The 21623-nt window shown below is 42.3% G+C and overlaps 1 protein-coding gene across 1 annotated transcript in view; it reads left to right on the plus strand.

Moving 5' to 3' along the window:
* Window positions 1–18614, plus strand: part of LOC106604909 (glutamine--fructose-6-phosphate aminotransferase [isomerizing] 2) — a 42194-nt gene extending 23580 nt beyond the window's left edge. Inside the window, exons 9-18 of the mRNA XM_014200030.3 lie at window positions 1262–1379; window positions 1499–1662; window positions 2091–2186; window positions 8016–8113; window positions 8212–8332; window positions 8557–8829; window positions 9030–9157; window positions 9395–9562; window positions 11557–11718; window positions 11970–18614. Coding sequence (XP_014055505.1) covers window positions 1262–1379; window positions 1499–1662; window positions 2091–2186; window positions 8016–8113; window positions 8212–8332; window positions 8557–8829; window positions 9030–9157; window positions 9395–9562; window positions 11557–11718; window positions 11970–12014 — 1373 coding nt within the window. The 3' untranslated portion in view covers window positions 12015–18614. The remainder of the gene's footprint in view (window positions 1–1261; window positions 1380–1498; window positions 1663–2090; window positions 2187–8015; window positions 8114–8211; window positions 8333–8556; window positions 8830–9029; window positions 9158–9394; window positions 9563–11556; window positions 11719–11969) is intronic.
* The last annotated feature ends 3009 nt before the right edge of the window (window positions 18615–21623 follow it).

Genomic DNA, 21623 nt, shown 5'->3' on the forward strand with positions numbered 1-21623 from the left:
TCAAAACTATTACATAACACATATGGAATCATGTAGTAACCAAATAAGTGTTAAACATATATTTTAGATTCTTCAAAGTAGCCACCCTTTGCCTTGATGATATAAAATATATTTTGCTTTGTTTAACACGTTTTTGGTTACTACATGATTCCATATGTGTTATTTCATAGTTTTGATGTCTTCACTATTATTCTACAATGTATAAAATAGTAAAAATAAACAAAAAACCCTGGAATGAGTAGGTGTGTCCAAACCTTTGACTGGTACTGTATGTGTTTGAGAAATCACCCTTGCTTCTTGTGGAAATGCCAATGCTGTGTTCAACCTCTATGGGATATCATAGCCCTCTCCAAATTATACATTTAAAATATGTTTCTTGACATGTGTGTCACAATAAATCTGCCCCTTACCTACTCATTCAGTTAATAACAGTCATGGGTTTGGTGTGTTATGTTCTCTTTGTGTGTATCAACAATCTGGAGACAGAACACCCTGTAGGTATGTTGACTGTGTCTTCACCTGTTTACTTAACTACGCTCAGATTTATTATTGCAGTTTCTAGATGGAGACTGGGGTCAGGTCTAAAGTCCAATGAGAAAGGAATGAGGAAGAGAAGTAGATAATGGGTTGCTTCTCTCAATACTATAAAGTGGCTTCCTTCTCTCTGCTCCTTTCCCTCATCTCTTTTAAAACACAGGATAGGTGAAAGCAATATAGTGGATGCCTACTGTAAATTCTCCTGTGGAGTACAGATGAAGGAAAAGAGACGAGGAGAGAACAAGGTCATTTATCGCTATTGGGGACTAATACTCCTGGCCCCATCATGACTGCAGTGCTCTACTGTAACTGTACTAAAGGGCAAACGTCCCTCAACTGCGTTCAGTCACCTTATAAATAATATGTGACAAATCAATACGGATGGCAGTTTGAACCTCCATCTGATTATTAATTCCAGAATCTTCTGAAGCAATGTAAATGTAACCAGATGATTGGCATGTTCATTTATGGTCAAAGGAGCCTTGGCTCAGATGGCTCCTCTCCACTGTTGTTTGTCAATCACAATCATGAACTTGTTTTGGTTTGCAATTATTGGGTTAAAACAGCTGTTACCAGTTTATGAAAAATGACAAAATATTTTAGGTGGAAAGTTCAAGTATAGCAGAAGTGTTGATTTCAGTGATCCATCTCTGGTTGTTCCAGTGCTCAGTTTGAACCATGAACCCTAACCCCTGCCCTATACTCCCTGCCCTCTGTCGAGTAGCTATGTTCAAAGAGGGGGTCCAGGAAAAGAACAGCCATAACCGGCCAGATATCGCCAATGCTGTGAATTCCGCTGAAGACGGCAAGGCTGTGGAGTACTACTTTGCTTCTGACGCTAGGTGAGCTGAAAGCCCTAGGTGTGTGTGTGTGTGAATACGTGCACGGTGTGTGTGTGGCGCATGCATTTGTGCTTGTCTCGTGATCCTTTTTTCTTCCTCCTCTCGCTCTCCCTGCCCAGTGCCATCATAGAGCACACCAACAAGGTGATCTACCTGGAGGATGATGATATAGCAGCGGTTGTAGGGGGGAAGCTGTCCCTCCATAGGCTGAACCGCCTGGCAGGGGAGGTTCCTGTCCGGGCCATCCAGACCCTCCAGATGGAATTGCAGGAGATCATGAAAGGTCAGAGGTTAGAGGTCATAGGGCTCGTCGCCTTGGAAACCTAAGGGTTAATTAGGAGTAGGTTAGAGGGTCCCAGGCCCTACACACTGACCTAGGGTCAGTTCTGTGCAAGGTTAAGGTGCAATATTTTGGATTTGAGGAGGGAAAGCTGATTCTCAGTATGTACCTAAGGGGACCTTAAACCTAGAGCCGGTCAGTATCGATACCTTCCCATTCACAAACACATGTCAAAGATAAGGTCTAATGTCATACTAGTGAAATGTCTGATTTTACACAGAGAACACATACCCATTTGGCCACACATACTGTACTGAAGCTGCTATAGCTCTAAGAACACTAGAATAAGATCTCCCTCTGCTGACGTTAGTGAGTAACTACACCTGTGACCTAACCACTGTCCCTATTGTGTCCTTATCTTTTCTGTGCAGGTAACTTTGAGGCGTTCATGCAAAAGGAGATCTTTGAACAGCCAGAGTCTGTGTTCAACACCATGAGGGGGCGGATCTGCTTCGACACCAACAAAGGTAGCTTACCATGACGATGTCATATCCTGATCCGGTCCCTCCCTATTGTTCCAGGATGCTGATGGCACAGTGCCCTAGGCTCAATCAATATTAGCACAGCAATTCATAGAGGCATACGTTATTAAAAACAATAACTATGTTTTATGTGAGAAGTAGGCATTGGTCTGAAGCCAAAAAAGAAAGGAAATTCACATTAGCACCACAATGCCTACGTCAACGTCTACCAAGGTTTTCCAGCACACAGCTTTGACCTACTACTGGAGCCATGTTGGTCTATTGTACTTCAAACAATGTGTAGGCAGGTTGCTTAGGATTCAAACTTTCTCAAACAGCCTAATTCACAGTCTTAAGATGAGGTGCACCCACAATAATGTGACTTGTACTGCATACCAGGTAAATTATTGGATTCTTTACACACCACACTAAGACATTATCCCATTCCACTACCTTTTCAAGGTTTATTTGTTTATATGACAGCAAGCTTTTATACTTACAAGATCATCAGGCTTGATAGAGTGAGCTGTTTTGTCTTGTAGTAATGTGGTGCCTCCTGGGATTTCATTAAATATTTTTCTTAGCAAAATATTTCATATTTTTTTGGTCAGTAGGTGGCCTACATAACAACATGTCACTCATATACTGTAGATATAGAGGTCTATAGAGCCTGTCTGCATTCTTGATTTCTGTAACCGTTTACCTGTGTAATATTGTCATGTGCTCACAACTACTTGTTTTGCATACATGGGCCTGTTTTACCAATTGCTGTACTGATCAATGGGCAGTGAATATGTAGTCCAAAGTTATGTTTGTATTTGTATTTATTTTTGCAATAAAGATGGTGACGCTACAATAATAGACATTTACAATAGGCCTATATCAAAAAATACATTCAGCCTAACGATATATATATATATATATATATATATATATATATATATATATATATATATATATATATATATATATATATATAGTTTGGACACAGCTACTCATTCCAGGGTTTTTCTTAATTTTTTCTATTTTCTACATTGTAGAATTAAGAAAAACCCTTGAATGAGTAGGTGTCCAAAATTTTGACTGGTACTGTATACAGTGTCTTCGGAAAGTACTCAGACCCCTTGACATTTCCACATTTTGTTACTTTACAGCCTAATTCTAAAATTGATTTATAGTTTTTTTCCCACATCTGCACACAATATGACAAAGCAAAAACAGGTTTTTAGAAATGTTTCGAAATTTATTACAAATAATAATCGGAAATATGACATTTACAAAAGTATTCAGACCCTTTACTCAGTACTTTGTTGAAGCACCTTTGGCAGCGATTACAGCATTGAGTCTTCTTGGGTATGACGCTACAAGCTTGGCACACCTGTATTTGGAGAATTTTTCCCATTCTTCTCTGCAGATCCTCTCAAGCTCTGGCAGGTTGGATGGGGAGGGTTGTTGCACAGATATTTTCAGGTCTCCAGAGATGTTCGATCGGGTTCAAGTCTGGGCCACTTAAGTACATTCAGAGACTTGGCATGAAGCCACTTCTGCGTTGTCTTGGCTGTGTGCTTAGGGTCGTTGTCCTGTTGGAAGGTGAACCTTCGCCCCAATCTGAGATCCTGAGCGCTCTGGAGCAGGTTTTCATCAAGGATCTCTCCGTTCATCTTTGCCTCGATCCTGACTAGTCTTCCAGTCCCTGCCGCTGAAAAACATCCGACAGCATGATGCTGCCACCACCGTGCTTCACTGTAGGGATGGTGCCAGGTTTCCTCCAGACGTGACGCTTGGCATTCAGGCCAAAGAGGTCAATCTTGTTTTCATCAGATCAGAGAATCTTGTTTCTCATGTTCTGAGAGTCTTTAGGTTCCTTTTGGCAAACTACAAGCGGGCTGCCATGTGCCATTTACTGAGGAGTGGCTTCCGTCTGGCCACTCTTCCATAAAGGCCTGATTGGTGGAGTGCTGCAGAGATGGTTGTCCTTTTGGAAGGTTCTCCCATCTCCACAGAGGAACTCTTTTGCTCTGTCAGAGTGACCATCGGGTTCTTGGTCACCTCCCTGACCAAGGCCCTTCTCCACCGATTGCTCAGTTTGGTCGGCCAGCTCTACGAAGAGTCTGGGTGGTTCCAAACTTCTTCCATTTAAGAATGATGGAGGCTACTGTTTTCTTGGGGACCTTCAATGATGCAGATATTCCCCACATCAGTGCCGCGACACAATCTTGTCTCGGAGGTCTACTGACAATTCCATCGACCTCATGGCATGGTTTTTGCTCTGACATTCACTGTCAACTGTGGGACCTTATATAGACAGTTGTGTGCCTTTCCAAATCATGTCCAATCAGTTGAATTTACCACAGTTGGACTCCAATCAAGTTATAGAAACATCTCAAGGATGATGAATGGAAACAGGATGCACCTGAGCTCAATTTCAAGTCTCATAGCAATGGGTCTGAATTTCAGTTTTTTATATTTAATACATTTGCTAAAATAAAAATAAAAACAGTTTTCGCTTTATCATTATGGGGTATTGTGTGTAGATTGCTGAGGATTTTTTTTATTTTAATCAATTTTAGAATAAGGGTGTAACTTAACAAAATGTGGAAAAAGTCCAGGAGTCTTGAGTACTTTCTGAAGGCACTGTGTGTGTGTGTGTGCGTACGTACGTACGTACGTACGTACGTACATATATATATATATATATATGTACGTACGTACGTACGTACGTACATATATATATATATATATATATATATATATATATATATATATATATATGTACGTACGTACGTACATAAATACATACATATATATATATATATATATGTACGTACGTACGTACGTACATATATATATATATATATATATATATATATATATATATACACACACACACTGCTCAAAAAAATAAAGGGAACACTTAAACAACACAATGTAACTCAAAGTCAATCGCACTTCTGTGAAATTAAACTGTCCACTTAGGAAGCAACACTGATTGACAATACATTTCACATGCTGTTGTGCAAATGGAATAGACAACAGGTGGAAATTATAGGCAATTCGCAAGACACCCCCAATAAAGGAGTGGTTCTGCAGGTGGGGACCACAGACCACTTCTCAGTTCCTATGCTTCCTGGCTGATGTTTTGGTCACTTTTGAATGCTGGCGGTGCTTTCACTCTAGTGGTAGCATGAGACGGAGTCTACAACCCACACAAGTGGCTCAGGTAGTGCAGCTCATCCAGGATGGCACATCAATGTGAGCTGTGGCAAGAAGGTTTGCTGTGTCTGTCAGCGTAGTGTCCAGAGCATGGAGGCGCTACCAGGAGACAGGCCAGTACATCAGGAGACGTGGAGGAGGCCGTAGGAGGGCAACAACCCAGCAGCAGGACCGCTACCTCCACCTTTGTGCAAGGAGGAGCAGGAGAAGCACTGCCAGAGCCCTGCAAAATGACCTCCAGCAGGCCACAAATGTGCATGTGTCTGCTCAAACGGTCAGAAACAGACTCCATGAGGGTGGTATGAGGGCCCGACGTCCACAGGTGGGGGTTGTGCTTACAGCCCAACACCGGGCAAGACGTTTGGCATTTGCCAGAGAACACCAAGATTGGCATATTCGCCACTGGCGCCCTGTGCTCTTCACAGATCAAAGCAGGTTCACACTGAGCATGTGATAGACGTGACAGAGTCTGGAGACGCCGTGGAGAATGTTCTGCTGCCTGCAACATCCTCCAGCATGACCGGTTTGGCGGTGGGTCAGTCATGGTGTGGGGTGGCATTTCTTTGGGGGGCCGCACAGACCTCCATGTGCTTGCCAGAGGTAGCCTGACTGCCATTAGGTACCGAGATGAGATCCTCAGACCCCTTGTGAGACCATATGCTGGTGCTGTTGGCCCTGGGTTCCTCCTAATGCAAGACAATGCTAGACCTCATGTGGCTGGAGTGTGTCAGTAGTTCCTGCAAGAGGAAGGCATTGATGCTATGGACTGGCCCGCCATTCCCCAGACCTGAATCCAATTGAGCACATCTGGGACATCATGTCTCGCTCCATCCACCAACGCCACGTTGCACCACAGACTGTCCAGGAGTTGGCGGATGCTTTAGTCCAGGTCTGGGAGGAGATCCCTCAGGAGACCATCCGCCACCTCATCAGGAGCATGCCCAGGCGTTGTAGGGAGGTCATACAGGCACGTGGAGGCCACACACACTACTGAGCCTCATTTTGACTTGTTTTAAGGACATTACATCAAAGTTGGATCAGCCTGTAGTGTGGTTTTCCACTTTAATTTTGAGTGTGACTCCAAATCCAGACCTCCATGGGTTGATAAATTGGATTTCCATTGATTATTTTTGTGTGATTTTGTTGTCAGCACATTCAACTATGTAAAGAAAAAAGTATTTAATAAGATTATTTCTTTCATTCAGATCTAGGATGTGTTGTTTAAGTGTTCCCTTTATTTTTTTGAGCAGTATATATATACACACACACTATTTTACTGTAAAGTCCATAATCCCACTGAAGAGTACAAATTAGGCTGTTTGAGAAGGTTTGAATCCCAAGCAACATGCCTACACATTTTTTTAAGTACAATTAACCAAAATAGTTACTCTAGTAGGTCAAAGCTGTGTGCTGGAAAACCTTAGTAGAGCATGGTTGAAGTAGGCATTGTGGTGCTCAGAAATTTCCTCTATTTTCAGGCTTCAGACCAATGCCAACTTCTCATTTAAAACATCGTTTTTTACACTGGAAGGTGATTTTATGTTAATGGTGAATTATACAACATTTCCACACACAAAGGCAGATCTTTTTAGCAACCAAAAGGCTGTCATTGGAAATGCTGTTCTAACCTGTAACACAATGTCTGGATCTTAGTGGCATAGGTGGTGTGCTTGCATAACTGCAAGGGTTGCTGGTTTAAACCCTGGTCTGCTGAATGTTGCCCTCTAAAATCAGTTTTGAACTAACTAGATTGGGACAGTCTTACATTGTAAAATGACTTCCCATTCAAAGCAACTCCGATTGACTTTTGAAGGTCTTAGCTCAGCCAAAAAGGTAGCACCTTGTTGGTTCTCTTTTGGCACGTGAGAGCGATAACTTATAAATGTAATCAAAACTGTTGTCCTTACAAACTTATTCAGTCAGAAAGGTAGCAAGTGTAATGGTCACGTTATGGACCTGTAGTCTTGTTCTTATCCGACACCTAGACATTGAGCTAGGTCGGGGCAACAAATCATATTTTTTCCTAATGCTATCGACCCTGTTCAAAATCCGGTATGCGGTTCTCGGTAACGGTCTGACGGTTCATGACGAGAGGCAGGGAATGTGTTGTGTGCCTCCAATCACCTTGAATGTGATTTGCACATTCAAGGTGATTTGCACTCTCCCCTTCACCATTTTCATCGACATTGGTATCATATTGGATTAGATATGATGATAGGGACATTTGAATATAACATTGAGCTTCAACCAAAGCCTACGTGACAATAATTAACAGTTACTATGTGGAAGTATAGGCCTACTGTGCTGTAAGACTGGAGATGTGCCACAACTGCAAAACATTTATTTATAAACCAATACAAACACTCACTTACTATGTGACCCCCTATTCCCGAGCATCAGATATTAAAACCAAAAAAATAAAATAAAATGCATCATCTTTTTAAAATTATTATTATATGTTAAAGCAAAAAGGTAGAATAAACAGCTTTGGACAAATAAAAACATTGTCAAAGCAATTCCAACATATTCACATAAAACCCCTAAATATCTGAACAATATCCCTCTCACCTCTTGGCTCTATATGCTGATGGTCTCCTCTCTTCTGTCCTGTCTTGTCCTCAGTGATCCTGGGGGGATTGAAGGACCACCTGAAGGAGATCAAACGTTGCAGACGCCTCATCATGATTGGCTGTGGAACCAGCTTCCATGCTGCCGTGGCTGTAAGTGAACCAACCAGAAGTGCGATTGCGAAGGAGAAAGGAAAGATGATGATGATGGTGATGACTTCTTCTCTTCCCCTCTCCCCTTCACCTCTCAGACCAGACAAGTTCTGGAGGAGCTGACAGAGCTCCCTGTCATGGTGGAGCTGGCTAGCGACTTCCTAGACCGCAACACGCCCGTCTTCAGAGACGACGTCTGCTTCTACATCAGCCAATCAGGTAATGCCATACTGCGTTGGTGGGTAGACTGCTATTTATATTTTATTGCTAGTGTTTCATAAAACGCTAGTGTTTTTGTTATTTTACTCTCTATGGTGGAGACTGTGGATACTCTGATAAAAGAGAATGCTAGTACAGAGACTAAAATCTGTTGGATAGGGGAGAATTCTAGTGTTTGTATGAATGCTAAGTTGCCTCTGTCCTCTGCTCCTTCCTCCCCTCAGGTGAGACAGCAGACACCCTGATGGCTCTGAGGTACTGTAAGGATAGAGGTGCTCTGACGGTGGGGGTCACCAACACAGTGGGCTCCTCCATCTCCAGAGACACAGACTGCGGGGTGCACATCAATGCTGGGCCAGAGATAGGGGTTGCCAGCACCAAGGCCTACACCAGCCAGTTTGTGGCTCTCATCATGTTTGGTCTGATGATGAGTGAGGACAGGATCTCCCTGCAGACAAGGAGGCTGGAGATCATCAATGGACTCAGGATACTCCCAGGTGAGTCTATAAACCACAACACCCACTGTGATAATGTTTAACCCATTATAACCTTCTCACTGTAACCAACATGATATCACTATGACTAACCCACTTTAACCAATATACTGCCTGATCTCACCAGCAAAAACACCACTTTGTTGTTTTTACTAAACCTCTCTTTTTCACCTTCTATCGCTCTCCTCCCCTCCCTCTCTCAGAGTTGATCAAGAAAGTGTTGACTCTGGATAAGAACATCAAGTCCATAGCAGATGAGCTATATGAGCAGAGGTCTTTGCTGGTCATGGGCCGAGGCTTCAACTACGCTACCTGTCTAGAGGGGGCACTGGTGAGAACAGATCTAGCATTAGCTTACCCACCCCAAATACTAACCCTCAACCGTTATAGGAAACATGAAAAACTGACCTTAGGTCAGCGTCCATCTAGGGGCAATGTTTGGCATTTTCTCCTCTTTTCCGCTTCTTTATATACCATTAAACCTCTATATATACACACAATATATGCACACTCTGACATGATAATACTGATTATTATGTCATTTAACTGATTGATTCTTCCCATACAGAAAATCAAGGAAATCCCCTACATGCATTCAGAGGGCATCCTGGCTGGGGAGCTGAAGCACGGTCCTCTGGCTCTGATTGACAAGCACATGCCGGTCATCATGATCATCATGAGAGACGCCTGCTACACCAAGTGTCAAAACGCACTGCAGCAAGTCACAGCCAGATCGGTACGTCACATTACTCACTCACATAGGCTGCATTTAGAAAGGCAGCCAAATTAATTGGTCTTTTGACCAATCACATCAGATCTTTTTACATCAGATTTTTTTCAGCGCTGGAGACCAATTATCCGAATTTGGCTGCCTGTCTATCAACGCAACCTTATTCACATATTCAGATACACAACTAAATACACACACCCACAACTAAAACTTGCTCAGTAGGGGCATTTCGATGTAAAAAGTCCCATGAGCACTAACATGTAAAGTTCATAGGAGCATATCATTTTTTGCTGGAAGAATAAGTGCTTCTCTTTGGGGTAAAGTAATCCTTCTAACCCCCCCCTTAAAAGATTTAGATGCACTATTGTAAAGTGGTTGTTCCACTGGATATTATAGGTGAATGCACCAATTTGTAAGTCGCTCTGGATAAGAGCGTCTGCTAAATGACTAAAATGTAAATGTATATCACATTTGGTGTCAAATTAAAGCTAAAAGTCCATTTTTTTTAATCATGATTTTTTTATTTAACCTTTATTTAACTAGGCAAGTCAGTTAAGAACAAATTCTTATTTTCAATGACGGCCTAGGAACAGTGGGTTAACTGCCTTGTTCAGGGGCAGAACGACAGATTTTTACCCTTGTCAGCTCGGGGATTTGATCTAGCAACCGTTCAGTTACTGGCCCAACTGTCTTGCCTTTCCCATAAAAATGTGGGAAAGGCAAAGGCTTTAATTTCTGGTCAAACAGATGGAAAGGGGGCCTTAGAAAACGTCTTAAAAAGGTATTAGAAATACATCAAAACACAATAATGCTGAAGTAAAGACCCCAGCCAACTAATATCAACATTTACATTTAGTTTTGTTGAAATGATTTGCCTTCTGTAAGTTTAAGAAATATTGCCTAGTGTCTTATCATTCTTTTACAAAAACCCACATATCTTGAAGATATTTTCCAATTTCTCTCATGAGGGAGGATAATAAAGTTCACAGAAGTAACAAGTGAAGGTTAACCTGCCAATTAGTTATAGTGTTTTTACTGATAACAATTTGTTTATGATTTATTAAGTGATTAAAACGCTTCATTCTGTTACCAAATCGGTAAAGAAAAGTAGATTTGATTGTAGGTCAGTACAATACAGTACTCTACTGTAGTTTGTAGTAAAGTTTAGTACAGTAAAGTACAGTACAGCACACTAGCGTAGACGACAATATAATTGACTATATTGCACTGTACTTTACTGTACTGTACTAAACTCTACTGTACTGTACTAAACTCTACTGTACTCTACTGTATTGAACTATACTGTACAGTACTGTACTCTACTTTGTTGTGCTTTGCTGTACTGTGATGTCCAAACTTGTGGAACATGGACGTCTATGATTGGTACAGATTTGTTCTGGTCTGGACTAACCAAATGTGGTCTTGTTTGAGGATGGAGCTCATTTGAATAATAGCCAGTGTGCAGAAAAATACCCAAACATGCAAAGGAGGATAGGATATGTTCTACCTTTCTAGAAAAACATTGGGACATTCATTATTATGCATTTCTGTATAGAACAGATCAGGGACCCATGATGTCATTCTGTTACCATCATTCTGTTACCGGGTGTTAATCTTCTTCACTTACTGTAGTTCAAACACCAAAATATATTTTTTCACAACACAAGGTTTTTGGAAAATGTGGTCACATAAAGAACTGAGGGAGGTTTGACCTTCATTCTGTTACCAAACGTTACATCTGCACTGTTTTTAGAGTAAATGTGTTTTCGTCAAATTTTCTGTGGTAATTGTTAAAAGTAGTCATTGTGCATAGAGTTGTATGGTTTGTTTAACTTTGCAATCAATGTTTTTTTTGTTTATCATACTTTTAAAGTGAAACATCTGAGTCTCAGCATCATTCTGTTACCATGGAATTGCACCAAGACAAACATGCATACAACCACAGGCACACACACACAGCCTGACTATCAAAAGCCTTGAATAATCTCTTTCACCCTCAGGGGCGGCCGATTATCCTGTGTTGCCAGGATGACCCAGAGGTGTCTAAGAATGCGTATAAGACCATTGAGCTGCCTCAGACAGTGGACTGTCTCCAGGGCATGCTCAGTGTCATCCCTCTGCAACTCTTGTCCTTTCACCTGGCTGTGCTGCGAGGATACGACGTGAGTCTACCACTACAACCTACCTTGTCTTACTGCAATCTTTTCCTTTGCTCACAGACATCCATTACCGTACCTTTTTCACTCCCAGTATTTACTCTGATTTTATTTCGATTTCATTGCAACAAGCATTAAAATCGACAGTTACTCACAAAATCAACTATGCTGTATGTTTATCTAGTCTTGTGTTGTTTCCTTTACTCCTCAGTTTTGAGCTGGTTTAATGGCTGTGTCTCTCTTTCCTCTGGTTCTAGGTGGACTGTCCCAGGAACCTGGCCAAGTCTGTCACAGTGGAGTAGAACCAGGCAGAAGGCAGTAGAGGCAACATCACTGCTCTGCTGAGGAGAGAGACAGAGGAGGCGAAGCCATCAAAGTGCAATTATGTGTGTAGAAGGTGTTTGTGTGTGTTTTTGGTTTGACCATCCTTGTGGGGACTAGAAGTAAAACAAGGATAGTAAAACAAGGCAAATTGGGATAAGGGGGGACATTTTGCTGATCAACACAAGGAAAAAGGCTATTTTAGGCTTAGGGGTTAGGTTTAGGGTTAGAGTTACAATTAGGGTTAGGGTTAGAATTAAGGTTAGGGGTTAGGGTTAAGAGTTAGGTTTAGGGGTTAAGGGTTAGGGAAAATATAATTTTGAATGGAAATCAATTTTATGGTACCCACAAGGATATTAAAACAAACGTGTGTGTGTGTGTGTGTATGTGTGCGTGTGTGAATAGAGGGAAGTGACATTTTTAAAGCACAGAAATGTGAAGTCCTATTGACACACTGTTGAGGCGATGCCATTGACCTTTTGGGCCTTTTGCTCTCTCTATCTATATCTCACAAAACTTTGACCATCTGTCAAATCAGCATTATCTCCAATAATGCCTCCAAAGCAAGATCCTTTCACTATACAGTACTGTGCACACTGTGCCTTGTACCAAATTTGTGCCTTGTCCACAAACAGTTGAGCCAAAAATACATAGTGTAGGAGTAATGCATTTAGTTGGTGTATTGAAGTGCTTACAATTGTGCAATATGGGAGGCATTGTGAATGTTTGATAATATTATCGTTGTTAAATGGGTTCTCTGTCCCGTGGGAGTTTATTAGCTTTGCATCTTGGGGAGTGTAGGCTATTCCATAGCATTCTGTTATCCAGCAGAGCCAATAGCTAGCATATTGTAGGGAACTATTCTGAAAAGCTCTATGTAGGCTATTTGGATATATCACTTGTGATGTAGGGCCTACACACATTGCTTTGGTGTACTGTACACAAAAAATTCATTCCTTGTAGTCCCATAATCAAGGGGCACTTTTTTTTTATCACTCCTTTGTCAGAGTGAATCTAATATGATTTTACTCATGAGGGGATTACTGTTCATCTACACTCCAATCTGTTGAAAAGGGCCGGATGATACTGCTACAGGCTTGTAAGATACTATAAGAATTATACTTCCTTTCATTCACTACCCTTTCATTAATCATTATTCTCAGTTTAGTCATTGTATGGCGTTCATCATTGCAATCATATTATGTTGTCTGTCATGCAGCGTTGTGAGAGACATCTCTGTCCTATTCTATGAAGACTGTTTGGGGTCCATTGGCTTATTTATGTATGAAACCAATTGGTTGCACTTACTTTTATAGTGGATTTAATCTCCCAGAGTGTAATCCACAACGGCAATATTGACATGCCCTAACTCTTGTTGTCGAAAATGTGAGGCACTTCCCTTGACATCTCAATATAAGACTGATATGCATAAAGTGGTATGAATTGTAGTTTTGTACTGTATAGGGTAAAACATGTTATATTGAGATGTACTTTAGTTAATGTATTTATCTGTTTTTTTATGGGGGTTAAAGAAAGTTGGCTGGTTTATCACAAACTATGATTGTATTTTATAATATACACTAATCAAATCAAATGTGTATATATATATATATATATAGCCCTTCTTACATCAGCTGATATATCAAAGTGCTGTACAGAAACCCAGCTTAAAACCCCAAACAGCAAGCAATGCAGGTGTAGAAGCACGGTGGCTAGGAAAAACTCCCTAGAAAGGCCAAAACCTAGGAAGAAACCTAGAGAGAAACCAGGCTATGAGGGTTGGCCAGTCCTCTTCTGGCTGTCCCGGGTGGAGATTATAACAGAACATGGCCAAGATGTTCAAATGTTCATAAATGACCAGCATGGTCAAATAATAGTAATGACAGTGAACAGGTCAGGGTTCCATAGCCGCAGGCAGAACAGTTGAAACTGGAGCAGCAGCACGGCCTGGTGGACTGGGGACAACAAGGAGTCATCATGCCAGGTAGTCCTGAGGCATGGTCCTAGGGCTCAGGACCTGCGAGAGAGAGAAAGAAAGAGAGAATTAGAGAGCATACTTAAATTCACACAGGACACCGGATAAGACAGGGGAAATACTCCAGATATAACAGACTGACCCTAGCCCCCCGACACAAACTACTGCAGCATAAATACTGGAGGCTGAGACAGGAGGGGTCAGGAGACACTGTGGCCCCATCCGATGATACCCCCGGACAGGGCCAAACAGGCAGGATATAACCCCACCCACTTTGCCAAAGCACAGCCCCCACACCACTAGAGGGATATCTTCAACCACCAACTTACCATCCTGAGACAAGGCCGAGTATAGCCCACAAAGATCTCTGCCACGGCACAACCCAAGGGGGGGCGCCAACCCAGACAGGAAGACCACGAAAGTGACTCGACCCACTCAAGTGACGCACCCCTCCTAGGGACGGCATGGAAGAGCACCAGTAAGCCAGTGACTCAGCCCCTGTAATAGGGTTAGAGAAAGAGAATTCCAGTGGAGAGAGGGGAACCGGCCAGGCAGAGACAGCAAGGGCGCTACCGGTCAAAGGTTTGGGGTCACTTAGAAATGTCCTTGTTTTTATAAGAAAAGCAGTTTTGTCCATTAAAATAACATCAAACTGATCAGAAATACAGTGTAGACATTGTTAATTTTGTAAATGACTAATGTAGCTGGAAAAGGCAGATGTTTAATGGAATATCGACATAGGCGTACAGAGGCCCATTATCAGCAACCATCACTCCTGTGTTCCAATGGCACATTGTGTTAGCTAATCGAAGTTAATCATTTTAAAAGGCTAATTGATCATTAGAAAACCCTTTTGCTATTATGTTAGCACAGCTGAAAACTGTTGTCCTGATTAAAAAAGCAATACAACTGGCCTTTCGACTAGTTGAGTATCTGGAGCATCAGCATTTGTGAGTTCGATTACAAGCTCAAAATGGCCAGAAACAAAGACCTTTCTTCTTCTGAAGCTTGTCAGACTATTCTTGTTCTGAGAAATGAAGGCTATTCCATGCGAGAAATTGCCAAGAAACTGAAGATCTCGTACACCGCTGTGTACTACTCCCTTCACAGAACAGCGCAAGTTGGCTCTATAACCAGAGTAGAAAGAGGAGTGGAGGCCCCGGTGCACAACTGAGCAAGAGGACAAGTACATTAGAGAAACAGATGCTTCACAAGTCCTCAACTGGCAGGTTCATTAAATAGTACCCACAAAACACCAGTCTCGACGTCAACAGAGAAGAGGCGACTCTGGGATGCTGACTTTGAGGCAGAGTTCCTCTGTCCAGTGTCTGCTCTTTTGACCATCTTAATCTTTTATTGGTCAGTCTGAGATATGGCTTTTTCTTTGCAACTGCCTAGAAGGCCAGCATTTCTCAGCCAGTTGAAATCATGAATCAGCTGGCATCATTTTTATGGATACAGTGGCTGGCGAAAGAATTCACCCCCTTGGCATTTTTCCTATTTTGTTGCCTTACAACCTGGAATTAAAATGGATTTTTTGGGGGGTTTGTATCATTTGATTTACACAGTATGCCTACCACTTTGTAGATGCAAAATATTTTTTATTATGAAATAAGACAAAAAAAAACTGAAAACTTGAGCGTGCATAACTAACTATTCACCCCCCCCAAAGTCAATACTTTGTAGAGACTCCTTTTACAGCAATTACAGCTGCAAGTCTCTTGGGGTATGTCTCTCTAAGCTTGGCACATCTAGCCACTGGGATTTTTGCCCATTCTTCAAGGCAAAACTGCTCCAGCTCCTTCAAATTGGATGGGTTCCGCTGGTGTACAGCAATCTTTAAGTCATACCACAGATTCTCAATTGGATTAAGGTCTGGGCTTTGACTAGGCCATTCCAAGACATTTAAATATTTCCCCTTAAACCACTCAAGTGTTGCTTTAGCAGTATGCTTAGGGTCATTGACCTGCTGGAAGGTGAACCACCATCCCAGTCTCAAATCTCTGAAGACTGAAACAGGTTTCCCACAAGAATTTCCATGTATTTAGCGCCATCCATCATTCCTTAAATTCTGACCAGTTTCCCAGTCCCTGCCGATTAAAAACATCTCCACAGCATGATGCTGCCACCACCATGCTTCACTGTGGGGATGGTGTTCTCGGGGTAATGTGAGGTGTTGGGTTTGCGCAAGACATAGCGTTTTCCTTGATGGCCAAAAAGCAAAAATAAATTCTCATCTGACCAGAGTACCTTCTTCCATATGTTTGGGGAGTCTCCCACATGCCTTTTGGCGAACACCAAACGTGTTTGCTTATTTTTTTCTTTTAGCAATGGCTTTTGCTCTGGCAACTCTTCCGTAAAGCCCAGCTCTGTGGAGTGTACGGCTTAAAGTGGTCCTATGGACAGATACTCCAATCTCCGCTGTGGAGCTTTGCAGCTCCTTCAGGGTTACCTTTGGTCTCTTTGTTGCTTCTCTGATTAATGCCCTCTTTGCCTGGTCCGTGAGTTTTGGTGGGTGGCCCTCTCTTGGCAGGTTTGTTGTGGTGCCATATTCTTTCCAATTTTTTATAATTTATTTAATGGTGCTCCGTGGGATGTTCAAAGTTTCTGATATTTTTTTCATAATCCAACCCTGATCTGTACTTCTCCACAACTTTTTCCCTGACCTGTTTGGAGCGCTCCTTGGTTTCATGGTGCCGCTTGCTTGGTGGTGCCCCCTGCTTAGTTGTGTTGCAGACTCTGGGGCCTTTCAGAACAGGTGTATATATACTGAGATCATGTGACAGATCATGTGACACTTAGATTGCACACAGGTGGACTTTATTTATCGAATTATGTGACTTCTGAAGGTAATTGGTTGCACCAGATCTTATTTAGGGGCTTCAAAGCAAAGGGGGTGAATACATATTTGAAACAAGTAATATTTTCATTTCACTTCACCAATTTGGACTATTTTGAGTATGTCCATTACATGAAATCCAAATAAAAATCCATTTAAATACAGGTTGTAATGCAACAAAATAGGAAAAACGCCAAAGGGGCTGAATACTTTTGCAAGGCATTAGTATTCATATTAGACAATACATTTAGACAGAATCATAGGTCAACATGTTATAGATAGGGCACCTTTTTTTCAAAGCAATGCTCCCATAACTTGCAATACAATATGGATAAAAATAGATCAAAACATGTCCATGATACAAAAAAAATGTCTGAGATCGAGTTCCTCATTAATCCCCCCCATGGGAAGACAGTGTACAGGTAGTGGATACAGAAGCATTTAAGTTTTAGTAGGTTATCAATGTCCCCACCACTAAGGAGCATGTGAACCTTCTCTATCGCAATGAACTTGAGTGTTGTAATGTCCTGTTTGAATTCTGTGAAGTGCTTGGCGACAGGAGACTGCTGATTGTTTCTATGAATGGATGACTTTTAGGAATGAGGACTCAACTCTATTTGCCTGTTCACTCCACCTATTTTGTGGTCCGACTCCTCTTTGCATTCACATTGCTATGTTGGGTTTTTAAAATGTGCAGGAAAAGCCATTCCAGCAGAATGTGAATCAGACAGCTACAGTATATATACCTACTTACATTTTGGAAGCTAATAGATTGCATTTAGTTAAAAGATTTTATTTGAATTTTTTACTTAATCTTTATTTAACTAGGCAAGTCAGTTAAGAACAAATTCTTATTTTACAATGATGGCCTACCCCAGCCAAACTGTCCCCTAACCCGGACGATGCTGTCTCAATTGTGCACCGCCCTATAGGACTCCCGATCACAGCCAGTTGTGATACAGCCCGGGATCGAACCAGGGTCTGTAGTGACGACTCTAGCACTGAGATGCAGGGCCTTAGACCTCAGCACCACTTGGGTGCCCTCAAAATGGTGAGACATAATAATAAAATCAGAAGATACCATTAATATTATTGGTAACAACAAATAGCAGAAGAATAACTGCATTAAATAATGCTTTAATTAACAATTTTACACGAATGTAGGCTACCGCCCCTTTAAGAGCTAGAATTGATTTTGTACCCTATATCGTGATTCTCACCAAATATGTTGTCTTCTCACACTATTCAAACCACACAGGCAAATAAACAGCTTATGAAGCTCTCTTTGGGTGTTTTCACATATAGTCCTCTTTAAAATAACAGATCTCAGTACTTATAAAAGTGAACTCTGGGGTAAAAAACAAGCAAAATAACTAGGTTCTCTTTGTATTCACACTGCCCTTGCCATTGAATGAGGACTCAACTCTTTTGCCAGTTCACTTAACCTATTTTGTGGTCCGAGTCCTCTTTGCATTCACATTGCTATATTTAAAAAGGAACCAAGATCTTTTTCCAACACTCACTCAATGAACTCAGAATGTGTTATCAGACAGCATGGCCGGCCCGCCCATTAGGCAGCCAGCCACCCGGACAGCTGATGAAACTGTGGGTTTGCACAACCAAATAATTTCCACACAAACTGTCAAAAACAGTCTCAGGGAAGCTCATCTGCATGCTAGTCATCCTCACCAGGGTCTTGACCTGACTGCAGTTCGGCGTCGTGACTGACTTCAAAGCAAATCCAAATAAAATTGTATTTGTCACATACACATGTTTAGCAGATGTTATTGCGGGTGTAGTGAAATGCTTGTGTTTCTAGCTCCAACGGTGCAGTAATATCTGACAAGTAATATCTAACAATTTCACAACAATACACGCAATACATACAGTATATGAGTAATGCAAAATATGTAAACATTATTAAAGTAATTAGTGTTCCATTATTAAAATGGCCAGTGATTTCAAGTCTATGTATATAGGGCAGCAGCCTCTAATGTGCTGGTGATGGCTATTTAACAGTCTGATGGCCTTGAGATAGCTGTTTTTCAGTCTCTCGGTCCCAGCTTTGATGCACCTGTACTGACCTCACCTTCTGGATGATAACGGGGTGAACAGGAAGTGGCTCGGGTGGTTGTTGTCCTTGATGATCTTTTTGGCCTTCCTGTGACATCAGCTGCTGTAATGTGTCCTGGAGGGCAGGTCGTTTGCCCCCAGTGATGCGTTGGGCAGACCACACCACCCTCTGGAGAGCCCTGCGGTTGCGGCTGGTGCAGTTGCCGTACCAGGTGGTGATACAGCACGACAGGATGCTCTTAATTGTGCATCTGTAAAGGTTTGTGAGGGTTTTAGGTACCAAGCCAAATTTCTTCAGCCTCCTGAGGTTGAAGTTGTGCTGTTGCAACTTCTTCACCACACTGGCTGTGTGGGTGGAGCATTTCAGTTTGTCAGTGAAGTGTACGCCGAGGAACTTGAAGCTTTCCACCTTCTCCACTGCGGCCCCAACGATGTGGATGGGGGGTGCTCCCTCTACTGTTTCCTGAAGTCCACGATCATCTCCTTTGTTTTGTTGACATTGAGTGAGAGGTTATTTTCCTGGCACCACACTCCCAGGGCACTCACCTCCTCTCTGTAGGCTGTCTCATCATTGTTGGTAATCAGGCCTACTACTGCTGTGTCATCTGCAAACTTGATGATTGGTTTGGAGGTGTGCGTGGCCACGCAGTCATGGGTGAACAGGGAGTACAGGAGGGGGCGGAACACGCATCTTTGTGGGGCCCTGTGTTGAGGATCAGCAAAGTGGAGATGTTGTTTCCTACCTTCACCACCTGGGGGCGGCCCGTCAGGAAGTCCAGGACCCAGTTGCACAGGGTGGGGTTCAGACCCAAGGCCTCAAGCTTAATGATGAGCTTGGAGGGTACTATAGTGTTGAATGCTGAGCTATAGTCAATGAACAGCATTCTTACATAGGTATTCCTCTTGTTCAGATGGGATAGGGCAGTGTGCAGTGCAATGGCGATTGCATCATCTGTGGATCTATTGGGGCGGTAAGCAAAATTAAATGGGTCTTGGGTGTCAGGTAAGGTAGAGGTGATATAATCCTTGACTCGTCTCTCAAAGCACTTCATGATGACAGGTGAGTGCTCTGGGGCGATAGTCATTTAGTTTAGTTACCTTTGCTTTCTTGGGTACAGGAACAATGGTGGACATCTTGAAGCATGTGTGGACAGCAGACTGGGATAGGGAGAGATTGAATATGTCCGTTAACACTCCAGCCAGCTGGTCTGCGCATGCTCTGAGCACGCGGCTAGGGATGCTGTCTGGGCCGGTAGCCTTGTGAGGGTTAACGCTTAAATGTCTTACTCATGTCGTTCACAGAGAAGTAAAGCCCACAGTCCTTGGTAGCGGGCCTCGTCGATGGCACTGTGTTATCCTCAAAGCGCGCGAAGAAGGTGTTTAGCTTGCCCAGAAGCAAGACGACGTGGCTGGTTTTCCCTTTGTAGTCCGTGATTGTCTGTAGACCCTGCCAGATACGTCTTGTGTCTGAGCTGTTGAAATGCGAATCCACTTTGTCTCTATACTGACGTTTTGCCTGTTTGATTGCCTTACGGAGGGAATAACTACACTGTTTGTATTCGGCCATATTCCCAGTCACCTTTCCATGGTTAAATGCGATGGGTCGCGCTTTCAGTTTAGCACGAATGCTGCCATCTATCCACGGTTTCTGGGTAGAGTAGGTTGTATTAGTCACAGTGAGTACAACATCTCCTATACACTTCCTGATCAACTCAGTCACCATATCAGTGTATTCGTCTATGTTGCTCTCGGAGGCTAACCGGAACATATTCCATTCCACGTGATCCAAACAATCTTGAAGCATGGATTCCGATTGGTCAGATCAGCTTTGAATAGTCCTTAGCATGGGTACTTCCTGTTTCAGTTTCTGCCTATAGGAAGGGAAGAGCAAAATATAGTCATGATCAGATTTGCCAAAGGGAGGGCAGGGGAGGGCCTTGTAGACATCCCGGATGTGGAGTAGCAGTGGTCGAGTGTTTTAGCAGCACGAGTACTACAGTCAATGTGTTGATAGAACTTCAGTAGCATTTTTCTCAAATTTGCTTTGTTAACCCTTTCACACGTACCATCACACGGGATGTGATCGTTATACAGTGGTCCCTGAAGCGTACGATCACACCCCGTGTGATTAGAACACTCATTTAGAACGCTCATTTAGAACGGCCAGTTTCGAATGACCCAACAATCAACATTTGAGCTGGCCACACTTTTTTCAGAAACTATTTACACAAACACAGTCCTTACAAAGTTATGTCCAGAATGTGAGCAGTTTATTTTTGGATGCAATGTTCAGATATTCACAGAAGTATCTATAGCATAACACAATCATCCTAACCGGAAAAATGTAGGCTACATTTGTCCTAGCGCTGAGGAAAGATTGACGCAACACAAGCGGTCATATTTTCTAACTCTCGGCTGACATAAACTACACTATGAATTAGCTAATAGCAATTACTATGTACAATTAATCACATCACGGGTGAGCTCACCGTTGATCAAAATAATTGAGTAAAACACTTTCTAGAAATCGAAAGTAATCCGACGATTAGTTTCAGCGCGCAGCCATGCTTTTTTACCTCACAGAAACCGAAGATAATAAGAGAAGACAAGATGAGTTGTTGAAGGGGTGTGGTCTACCATCATTCACATCCCACATTCACTTCCTGAAGTTCTCAAAAAATTAGTGAACCCTTACTCACCTCA

The sequence above is a fragment of the Salmo salar genome, chromosome 05, assembly GCF_965601325.2.
Source record: "Salmo salar chromosome 05, fSalSal1, whole genome shotgun sequence".
In the NCBI taxonomy this organism is placed as follows: Eukaryota; Metazoa; Chordata; class Actinopteri; order Salmoniformes; family Salmonidae; genus Salmo; species Salmo salar.